The sequence below is a fragment of the Parasteatoda tepidariorum genome, chromosome 6 (assembly GCF_043381705.1).
Source record: "Parasteatoda tepidariorum isolate YZ-2023 chromosome 6, CAS_Ptep_4.0, whole genome shotgun sequence".
Classification (NCBI taxonomy): Eukaryota; Metazoa; Arthropoda; class Arachnida; order Araneae; family Theridiidae; genus Parasteatoda; species Parasteatoda tepidariorum.
This window is the reverse complement of record NC_092209.1, coordinates 6,156,256-6,168,579: the sequence shown is the minus strand read 5'-3', so window position 1 is coordinate 6,168,579 and position 12,324 is coordinate 6,156,256. Positions and strand designations below refer to the sequence as shown.

General features: G+C 32.1%; 2 protein-coding genes across 12 annotated transcripts in view; one reads left to right on the top strand and one right to left on the bottom strand.

The window, feature by feature from the left end:
- The window catches only part of LOC107439260 (coiled-coil domain-containing protein 92), an 879,443-nt gene that overhangs the window by 404,462 nt on the left and 462,657 nt on the right, over positions 1-12,324 (top strand). The gene's annotated exons all lie outside the window — the stretch shown is intronic.
- LOC107445416 (Glucose transporter 1) overlaps positions 1-12,324 on the bottom strand; it is a 306,620-nt gene that overhangs the window by 22,823 nt on the left and 271,473 nt on the right. For all 7 annotated transcript variants that reach the window (XM_043050490.2, XM_043050485.2, XM_043050487.2 and 4 more), the window contains 2 exons: positions 4,238-4,339; positions 1,414-1,521 (listed from right to left, as the gene is read on the bottom strand). In XM_043050490.2, the coding sequence (XP_042906424.2) occupies positions 1,414-1,521; positions 4,238-4,339 (210 nt within the window). The remainder of the gene's footprint in view (positions 1-1,413; positions 1,522-4,237; positions 4,340-12,324) is intronic.

The window sequence follows — 12,324 nt, the reverse complement described above, 5'->3', positions numbered from 1 at the left end:
AATTCACACTAGTACAAGAAAAAAAATGGCTTGGAGTTTTACATTTGCTGTAATTATTTTCAAATCCACACATTTTCATTGAATTCACGCAACGAATTTACCAAAATTTTTTTTTATTTCAAAATTATTCTGAATTGATGTAGTTATTTATGTGACAGTACACAGAATAGCGAAGTTTATAATACGAGAGAGATTCCAAAAATTTGTTCTTCCGGTAATCGAAGAAGAATGGGATAAAACCGGAAAAAAAGCCGGAAAAAAAAGATATAATCTTTTCTTCAGCCNTATATATATATAAAACTAACTTTTTTTACAACATTTGGAAATGGAGGATAGTCGATAAAGAAAAACTTATAATACAAAACAAAGGTGAATAACCAAATCATCGAATAAGTATTATCCGACATACTTAAAGGAAGGCGGATTAATTTGTATTTAGGAATTCAACTCATATAATTAATGGAAGTTTAAACATAAGCAACAAAAGCAGAGGTAATTAACCTATTTCGGAGTGTGTTGTCGTGCGAATTAAGTGACTTTAAATGGATAAAGTCTCAAAACAAAGGAGAGGAAAAAAACTGAACATTTTCTGTTGTAAGATTAAAGTTGTCGAAAAGTATTAATGGGATTAAATACGAAGAAAAGTTAATTAGTTTATTAAAAATTAATACTAATATAGTTAGTTTTTCTCTCTTTACCAAAAAAATCGTAAGAGTTGCTGCCCGTTGTTAGAGGGGTGTTCAACTTTGCATTTCGTTTTGTTTCGCTGCACAAAAACTACAAGATTTAGAAGCTTGAAGTTTGGACGGTATATAGAAAAATGTGCAGGGTGTAGGATAAAATAAAAAGGTTAAGATTCGATTATTATATTATATTTGAGAATCAATAACTGTTAAACTTATAGGAAAGAAAAACTATGTCGGCTCATCGCTGACATGTAACTACACAGTTGAACTTTCACGTTCTGAAAAAGTCATTGCCAATTTTAAACATACACCAAGTAGTTTTTCTTCTTAATTCCAATTTGTTCAAAAGTTAATGCAATATTCCCCCGCATTTTTGTTTCAAATAAATGACCATTTACTCACTGGTGCAGAAAAACTAATTTTACTAAAGAATTTTATTTTTATAAGATTGCATTTGCGTTCACGTCGAAAATAACAAAATGAGAAATTAAAGAATTAAAGTACATCATAACTTCGAGCATTCGCACAAATAGCTTTTGAGTTCAAATTGTAAGAAAGTCGCACATCTAAAAGTTGATTTCACGAGAACTATCTGACTGATTTCGTTCACATTTTGTATTTTGCCAAATAAAATTACATTCTTCAAAATGAATTAAAAATGTTGCAATTCAAAAATTTCAACAATCAAGAAAGAGGGTTGCGCACTATTAATAAAATGATTACTTACATTCTCTTGCAGAGTATTCCTGCTGTTTTGTGATGAGCAAATAACGGGGGCTTTCTGGGCAGATGGGCAGGAGTAGTAACTGCAGGGCGGCCGGAATCACAGCCACACCTTTCAAAACAAAAAAGAGATTTTAGTGGTTGTTGTGAATCGTGCTGTATATATTCAATAAATTTTGAAATTAGTTGCAAAAGCGGAAAGAAAGAGGGCTATGGAAGCGATGTAAACAGTTATTCCCCGTTATCGGCAAAAAGATTTTACATGAAGGTATCGGATTAAAAACTAAAGCTTGCAAAATTTTGATCCTGTTCATTAACACAATAAAGGGCTCCCAAGCGATAACTGCATTTCATTCAAACTGTTGAATTAGAGGTTATGTAGTGGTAAGCAAGATCACTAACTGAAATTCTCTACATCTAGAATTAGGCATTTAAATATCACTAAAAACATTTTCTATGAAGCGGTGCAAGTTGGTATTGATGTATAGGTATGTAAAACTAACAGTCAAATAAACTAATTATCATTGACACTGAAGTTTAGATATTGAGCAGTAAAAATAAAAAAAAATATTCTCATAAGATTATTCTTTATGCTGTTGTCGCAGTATATAATTTCTTCATTAATCACTATGGTGGTTTCCAATTTCTTTCGGCTACGGAACCCTAAATAATCAACCTACTTTCGGAGGAACCACGACTTCATAAATGAAGTTTATTAAAGTAATCCTGAATGTTATAGCCTATAAAAGGCTGTTTTTAAAATATTTAATGAAGAGTTTTCTTCGTCTTATCATTAATAATCGTAAATTAGGTCTCGATTAAGGAATTAAATTATTTCATTTTGATTCGAAAAGCGCGATTTAGAAATATGTAATTATTAGAATGTCATAAATGCTTGTTCCTTTCAAAACTTTATTTAATATATTTCTACTAGAAATATTATATTTTCTTTTAAAAAAATGCCATTTTTATTTCACTTAAAATAATTTCATAAAGGAAACCGTAAGATTGAATAAATTATGCTTTATAGGTTTAATCGAAATCAGTGGTCGAAAAAACTACATTATTTTCGTAGTTTGATACATTACTTTCTTACAAATGTAGTCAACTTCTTTTTTCAAATATACCGACTACAAACTATTTTGGAATTGCAGTAACCATTTCATTGTTTTAAGGAGATGAACTTACATTACATGTAAGGGAATAATAAATACCAAATATACATGTATACTCGAGCCAGTTCGTTATTCCCAAACATTTTTTTTCGAATTTGAACTTAAAGGTTAACGCTTCAAGTTTTTAAACCTTTCTCGACAAAGAATATTTATTTTTGAAAGTGTAAAATTATCAAATACTTGAAATTTTTCAATTGTTTAACGCTCTTTCATTTGCTCTCAGAAATGAAGTCCATCGAAAATACGTTCTTTTCCTTTGAAATAACATCCATGTTTCACGAGTGTGACCCAAGTGATTAAATATCCATTTTTCATAATTTCAAGTTCAAATATTAGTTATACGCTACTTTTAAATAACGTCACTTCTGTTAACTGCAGTCATAAGGTTATTTTCATTGCATCCATCGACGAATCTATCCAATTCAATACATTAGAACTGCTTTTCTTTTTTAAACTAACATTAAAAGTAGTTACCAGGAATAGCTACTGTTTTTCTTTTGTATCGCACTACATACTACTTTTGTAAAAAGAGTATCGACTACGGTAGTTTCATTTCTTGCGCTACCTCCGACCACTAATCTTAACATAATCAGAGGTTTTTAAAACTCATCACTTTGATAAAAAGTAGGGGAGAGTGGGGTCAATTGTAACAGGGTACGATTGTAACAGAGCAAAAATTTCGAGTGTCGGGTTCTAGATTTGATTCCTAGGTGGCGCACAAGGTGTATTTAATAAATCTACATGTACACCCCTGATGGCAACCATTTTTATGTACTTTTGAAAGAGTTACATCACAAAAGATATTTTCACGCCACGCAAGTACTTTTTTTGGTATTAGAATATTATATTGTAACAAAGTAATTTTGTTTAAACAAATAAAAATTAGTAACCGAATATGTAAGTGGACACTTTAATTAACATTTCAAAAAAAAAAAGATTAGTTTTGCTAATTAACTAGCATTGTTTTTAACAAATGAAGCTGAAATGGCGTCTTGGGGACAATTGTAACAATAAGTAAAGGGACGATTGTAACAGCTGAAAATAAATAATCTTATGTTTACAAACCATTACTTAACTCTTTAAGAACCACCAATAGTTTCCTATATCATTTATATTATGTTGCATGTGCATTATTTTATTTGTCACCTTTCACAGCATAAATTAAAATTTTTAACCCCTTAAAGTTAAAAGTTTAACCCTTTAGGTCTCTGCTCATTATTATTTTTACTCCTAAAATATCACTACTATTTTGATCAATAAAAAAATATATCACAACTATGATAATATGTATAATTAACTATGTTTTAGTTGAATTTATGAACTGTTACAATTGACCCCGTAAGTGGGGACAATTGTAACAAGTGCACGACTGTCAAAAATTGTTAATAACTAATATAATAACATTTAAAATAAGGTATATATTTATTTTCTAGTAGAGGATAGTCAACTTTATTCGTCTGTCAATTAATACTAATAATATATTGGATTTTTTGTTAGTTAAAAATAGTTAAGTAAAAAATGTTACAATTGACCCCACTCTCCCCTACTAACTCGCGGGACTCAACGGAACCTTGGGGTTTCGTGGAACACCCCCTGGGAACCTATAACATCACCATGTGATTATGTTGTATCAGAAGAAGAAAAGTGTTTTACCGAAGAGGTAAGGCCATTTCTCTTCTGTACCAAGAATTTCATTGATACCGAGCACCATGGACAGGAGAAGACCCACTGTTATGCCCAACTGATTCAGAGTACCTGCAAAATTAAAACAAATGTTATGCACTTAGTGGAGGTTTACAATAAAGACAAAGAATACAATTTATACATTATTAAGCATTTCTTATAGTTTCTGCGTAGCAGCATTTCCTTCGCGAAGAATTAAATTTTCAGTTTCAGTGGATAAGATCAGAAAAGAAATTTACAAAATACTTAAAAATCGTTTGGTATCATTTTAACAACCAATCAGGCTCGAGAAATAGACACACTACGTCACTTACAGGTATCCCATTGAAAATTATAAGCCAATCAAGTGTTATACGAATAGTTGGATGTTGAGAATTCAGTGCCAGGGATTTCGGGATTCTAGAGGATTCGTCCATAGTGGATATGACTCCTCATATGTGAGAGCTCTACTGTTACAAAGGTTTTTTTTAAAGTTTTTTTTTTTTGGTCAACAATTATAAATTTAATATTTTTTAGAATTATTTTTATTAGTTATTAATTTTTGAAAAAATAATTTTAGGAAAGTATCTGCTGATGGCTATCAAATGGGCTATCAATTATAACAGAGTGTTTCCTGAAATTATTAAAAAAATAATTAATTGAAATCAAAATAATTAAAAAAAAAATTCGATTAATAATTGAAAAAAATACTAAAAATCGATTCGTAAACCAGAAAAAATATGAAAAACCCCTTTCATATATTTTATTCTATAACCGTCTTTGAACAGCCGACCCAATTTCTGGGTTTACGACTACTAATGTTCAACTCCGCAGCCTTCTCATTTTGAACCCAATCTAGAAGACAAGGGAACGCTTGGATCAAGTATTGGGAGAAATTTGCCTTCGTGGAGGACTTTTTGATGGAACTAACTCGCATTTGCGTTTGGTGAGATAAACAATGAAAACCTTCCATGGTTAGCTTGACAATGGTTCCATGGTTAGCAAGGGGACTGCAAGTCAAGATCTGTCAACCACTGAGGATATTTTAAGTCAGCACTGTATTCGGAGCGAGCCGGATGCGGAATCAGTATCGGCTAGCCATCGGTGGGATTCGAACCAGGTTCAGCGCATTGGAAAACGTTAAATCCCCTGAGCCACAACGGCTCACCCATTTGATATAGAAAAGCTCTCACATCTGAGGAATTATATCCACCTGAATTCAGTACTATGTCCCCAAATTCCCGAAACCTATGGCGCCAACTAATATGCCAATTAAAATGTAAAAAACAGTATCTGTAGTCTAACCTTATTTAGGTACAATTTAAAAACTCTTTGGTGCCAAATAATAATGCCGGAGGCGCGATGGCTCAGGAGATCGAGCGTTCGCCTTCCAATGAGGCGAACCGGGTTCGAATCCCAGTCGATACAAATTCCGCATCCGGCTTAGCTTCAGTGCAAGCCGGGTGCGGAATTCGTATCATTGCTGTAATTCGACGCCTGTTCACGTCATCGGAAGGCGAAAGCTCAATCCTCTGAACCATCACGGCTCAGACAAACTTTATAATAATCATGAAATCAAAACCATTAAAATTTACGATAATTTTATGAAACAGTTATTACCACTTTTTAAATTTTTACAGAAGAGACCTCCCTAAAAATCCCTCCTATCCTTTTTTTGGTTGCTTTGTCTTTAATTTTCATTGTAGTTGTTGAGTTTTAAAAATTTTAGGATTACATTTAAATAAAAGATGCAACTTTGCGTAAAACAAAATTTACGTAAAAAAACATTTATATCATAAAACTTGTTTTTGCAATTTTTTGTTATTCTCTGAAGAAATTCCAACTTTTTCTATCCGCAAATTTATTTTTTATTCCAAATTGGAAAATTATTCAAATATAATTTTTTTCTACTTATTTTTTATTTAAAAAAAATTGAAAATAAAGGGATTTTGGAGTCTTACATCAGTATTGGTCGGTCCCCCCTTTATAGTGCATACCTGCCAACTTTCACTCTTTCTGAAAATGGATTTTCAGAGTGGTTGTAAAACAATAAACGAAAAACAATCTGACTCAAAAATATATTTATATTTTGATCCCGTGGAAATTCGCTTGCGTAAGGATTATTATGCTTTCATATATTTATTGTAATTATTTATATGTAGTGGTGGTCAAACTCATTTATAATTATCTTTATAAGTCAAAAAGTTAATTGGAATAACCTGAGTATTGCTACCACTTCAAAAATGAAAATAAAATCTTCCGGAAAATCCAGAAGAGTTGGCAGGTATGATAGTGTCAGCAAATTTATCCGCATCATAATCTCCCCCCTCCATTTATGTGCTCACATACTCTTTTTACAGTTTCTATGGTAACCGAAGAGAATTTAATGCACAATCCTACATGCGACGACTATTGAATATCTAATAAAATGAAATGTACACAGGTTTGTTTTCACTATTTTATCTAATATACAATGTCTATTATCAATGATCAGTACATGCTATAAACAACATCGCAATAAAAGAAGAATTAACTAAATGAATAACATAGACTCGAGGTGAATTGATCGAAGACAAAATGACGAAAAAATAATAATTCCGTCCCAAAAGCTGCATTAAAAAGATTAAACGTTCCAAAGATATCCCCTTTCAAGTTAAGCTAGTAAGGGGGGACGGGTGGGTAAAAAAGCAATATAAAACAGAACAGATTAATGAGAAAATTCCAAAGATTCTAAAGAAAAGAACATCGAAATCTTTAAACGCGAAAAGGTTCTTGTTCGCCCATTTTTAAAACTCAAGGTGTAGAATTCTTACACGAAAGGCGCCAAGAAGAATAGCGAAGAACTGTTAAAACGAAAAGCAAATACAGGAGGAAAGAAAATAATAAAAAACTATCACTTTTCGTTGTCCCCAGAGATCAATTTTCTGCTATTTATTTTTCTTTTATTCAGTCGTCCGTTTAAAACCTTATTCTTTTTGAGTATATGAAAAACCTATTCTCAGATTTCAAATACGAAAATACCCTTAAAGCAGCTGGCAGAAAGAAAAATGATCGATTTTTTTTTTTAAACTCTATTTTTCATTCCTTTTGAATAAAATGCTCGAAGGTACCATTAACTCAACAAGTTGTGTTTTCAGAATATCACAATTCATTCAGAAATATCCAATAATACATTTATTGTTTAACTAAAAAATAAACAAAATTAAATACAGAATGATTTAACTAATGAATTTAAATAAAGGATATTTTTTTGCCATTATAGAAGGGAAGAAAACACAGAACCACTTCGAAATTTCTTAGGGTATGGTTCAGGAGAAAATGTAACCTTTAAATCTTATTTAAATTAATTTGTTTTAACCCCTTGATGGCCGGTAAAAGGAGGATGAAGGTCAACACGCTTCGGAAGTTTATGTAAAAACGAATGGGTTGTAGTTTATTTACGTCGCGCTAGAGCTGCACAATGGGCTTTTGGCGACGGTCTGGGAAACATCCCTGAGGATGATCCGAAGACATGCCATCACAATTTTGATCCTCTGCAGAGGCTACCCCGCTTCGGTAGTTCGACGACCAGCACGCGAAGTCGAGCACTTAAAGGTAGAACAGTTTAACGAGGACCCATACCGCACACCCTCGGTCCCTTCGCAGACTGGTCAAAGTGGTCCTCCACCCGCACACTGACCACAGCCTGTGATGCTTGACTTCGGTGATCACAAAGAATAGGTAACAATACGGAATTGAGAACGCGTCCGTGTGATTTTGGGCAGTTAGAGTGCTAAAGGTTCGTTTCATATATGATTCCATGGGTCGAGAATGGAGAATCGTCGGATTACGTATCTGATCACGGCCCTCAACGGATTAAAAATAATTGGATCTACTTTTTACGTAAATTCATCAAACATACAAGTTTAATATTTTCTTCTACCTGCATTGCAGCCCGTTTCTGGCCTTGACTGTTTCAACCAGCTTATTTCCTCGCTATCTAACCGACGCCAGTACTTACCACCACGCCTACACTACTCAGTCACTATTCCATTTCATCGAACCATCTCTTATGAGGTTTGCCTCTCTTCTTTTTTCCCTCAGGCTCGTAAAAAGCTTATTTTCTTTGAATTATTGTTGTCATTTCTAAAGATGTGAACAAACCAACTCAGATATTAGATTTTAATTACATTAACTTATCAGACTTGAATGATTTTAATTACTGGAAGTAATTATCAAGCTCACTTAAATTATTAATTTCACATCTATTATACATTTATATGACCAACGAACTTTAGTGCAGTTTTTTTTTCAGTGAGTACGTAGCAATCAATAATCATTTGAGTTTGGTGCAGCGTAGAGGCATATAGCTCTTTTGTAATTAACTTTTATGGATGTAATAGTTAGTGTTTAGTCATGAAAGTCGGGAAAATGTATAACAAAATAACTTAAAGTAAATTTTCCATTTCGTTGTATGGCTAATTTTAAAGTCAAATCTTTCAGTTTATTAAATCATTTTATTGCAATTTAACTTTTTCTGTCCAATTTAATGAAATTTGATCAATAAATGGTAACTTTTAAACATGTACTTCGAGAAAAACCTCTTCTGTATGCTTTTTTCATTGAGTTAGTTACATTACGCGAACGTGCATGCGCAATCAGAATTTACCTTACATTCCGTTAACCATGCAACGTTAAATTTAGCATGCAGATTCCGTTTTTTCGGAACTGTAAAATTGCATTTGCCTCCAATACGGAATCTTCAATTCAAATGAAAGAAAAGAAAATAGAACTTTTTTTCTTCTTAAATCTCCCGGTTGCCAAACTGGATTAATTATCGCCGTTAAATCAGCCAATAGTCGATTTTGGTTATTTTCTTTTTCGCCACAGCTTGCATTTCGAACGTGCGTATTGAAACCACTAAGGGCATTTTAAATGAGAAAAAATACGGAAAAGTTCTGAGGGTGTTTTTGAAATAAAAGAAAGAATAAAAAAAAGAACTTAGATACGCTCGCAAACAGTACATAAAAAAGAAAATTGAAAATGAAAAGAGAAATGGCAGGTTAGAGCAATGTATGGTTGGTTGGGTTATAAAAGGTATAAGAACAAATAAGTTCGAAAGGGGAAAAAAAAAAGATTCTCTTTACTTTCGGAATTAAATTACTAAAAAAGAGAAAATAAAAAATCACTGTCTCTCTGAAAAGGGGGGGGGGATTTAATTCTTGGCTCCCGACGGTGAAGTTGTTTTGTATGCACACGGGCTTTAAGCCTCCTAAAAAGTTGCGCCCTCTTTATTTAGATGAGAATATGTTTGGGCTTTTTCTTCGTTTTAAAAAAGTTTTATTTTTTCCTGGAAAAAAAATTCTTTTCGGCCGTTACAAAATGTTTAATCACTGGCTTCATTATTATGTTTCCTTTTGTATTCGAATTGAAAAGAACCCCCCCCCCGAACATGGTAGTCGTTTTCAAAATGATACGTTTTTCTTAAAGAACGAACACACATTTTAAATTACGAAAATACGGGGGATTAAAAAGTAACTTTACCAACGTACAGCCTCCTGGCGAGTAGTGCAAGGTCTTATTAAATATTTGAATATCGCGATACATCGTCAGGAAATATAGATATTTTACGATATATCGCTATGTTTCCCATCAAGTTACATTTGTCAGAACATGCGTTGCTCAAATTTATCGATACTCCAGATAAAATACAAAATTTGATAATTTTCATGATCGATAATACTCCGATATTATCGTGTAAATAATTATGGCGATATTATCGTATTCGATAATTCTATTTGAGAGATTAACATATCTGCTAACGATCACGATATTATAGCGGTCTGTCATTTCGGTACGTTTGATAATTATCGTGATTAATTATAATAGCGAATTTATCATTATTATTCGCGATATTGTTTTTATCTATAATTATAATACTTTCAATAATTCTTATATATTCAATCGTATAGTATTCTCGTAAGAATACATTTAAAATATCGTTATCGCGATGTTAGAACTATATCGATATTACATGATATATCAGCCATCTTCGTTCCAGAGAACAGAATAAATCATTGTAAAACTAAGTTTTATAAAGGTTTGCACTCAAGAAGAGTGTTAATTAGAATCGACAAGAAGAGTGTCGATTTATTCAACGTTTATGGTTAATGTTTAAGCGTCAGAATTTGTATTTTTCAAAAAGCAAAAACTACTTTTTTCATCGGAGAATAATCCGTTCATAGTAAAACTCAAAATGGAGTGGGAAAGATATACATTTAGCAAGAATAGCGGCGACGCTAGACAGAGATGAAGAGTACAAAATGCAATCAGTGTGATTTCTTTCCATTATCATAAAGTGCATTAAGTAGAGCTGAAAACCATGACGTATCAAAAATTTTAGAATATTTTTCTTTTGTCTCTGCGTAGTGTTCATTTAAAAAATTTTTTTACGAAGAGAATAGGTGCTGTCGTTAATTTTGTCAATGTAACCGTAATCTATCTAAATAAAAATATTCTCCTCATAAATGATTTAGGTAAGAAATTCTCCAGTTTGAGTAAAAAAATAAAATTTTAAATGTTATATCAAAGCTGAAATTAATTGCAATCGTCTGTATACAAGCTTGCTCATTACTTAAAATTAATTTGATGAAACATCTCAACTCTTGTGATATTAACCGCAAGACCCCTTACAGTGCGCATGCGTCGGTTCTAGTGAAATGCGCATGCAGCCGTGAAAAAATACCAAACTTATGTGAAAATAAGAGATTTTGCAAAAATCCGTAGGTTACAGCGTAGTGGAATATCATTCTAATTTTGACCACTAAATCAAATCAAACATTTACAAATGGATGCAGACCATTTCTTTAAAGCTGTGGCGTACGATTCTAGATGATCTGCTCTACGTAAAACTACAGATCTGTGAGCAGAAAAATTGGGTAGATTATAGATTTTGATGAATGCAGCGATATAGGATGCAGATTATTATTATTACTACTATTAATACTTCAAAAAATGATTATTGAACTTCGACTGATCATTTAACACTTATTTTATATAAATTTTATAGTTAAAATATAGGTAATATATAATTTTAAAATAGCGAAAATATACTTAGTTTCTTATGGAACTAGTGCAGTTAGACAACCATAATATTAAACGAAAACCAATTAAATTATATTTTTAATTGAACTATTCAATTTGTTTCAGAACAACGATTAGTTTCTAAATTTTATCAATACATTTCTTCAAATTAGATTCCATATCCATTTTTTTAGTTCAAAATTTGGCTTAAGCAGAAAGCACCATTCAACAGATATAAACACAGTGCTTGTAGCTTTGTCTTTGTAGCGTAAATTACGGCAGCATAACGTTAAGATAAGTTACTTCTAACTTACTTACGGGAGCGTACGTTAGCTGACGTAAAAATGCGAAATCTCCCTGTTCTTGGTATTAAAAATCGTAGGCAACACAATAATAAGAAAAATCATATTTTAGTACCTAACTTAATAATTTAGTGTTGTGAATAAGGTAATGTTTACTGTGTGTTTGGAATGTTTGTTTTGAGGGGGAAAAAGATATCTTCCTTGTTTAGTATGTACAACGTGCTACTCCTCCACATTGAGGTTAGATATTAAGTATCATCAGCAGATCTGGAATTGCAAATTCGATTTTGATGTGAATAAAGGGCCTTCGAAATTATTCAGTACATTAAAAACAACTATTTTGAAATAAATCATTTGCTTCTGATTTTATTTATGACTTAAAATATTCCCTTTGATTTATCATAATTATGAAACAAGGATGCATAAGTGATTATTAGGAACCTATCTGAGTGATGACAATTATTAGTTTAGGTTAAATTTGATGAATCCTATTTTAAGGAAAATATCTCATTTTACAAAAGGATTTACCCAAGTTTAACCGGAACTAGTGACAAAGCGCAGCAGACAGATTAAGCCAGCGTTATCAACCAGACAAAAGCAACATTAGTTTCTTGGCCGTTCATTTGAGTTTTAGGAAACTTATTGATATGTAACAGTTAAGTCACTGATCCAGTTCAACCTTTATTAAACTAATTTCGGTAAATGAGGTCAAAA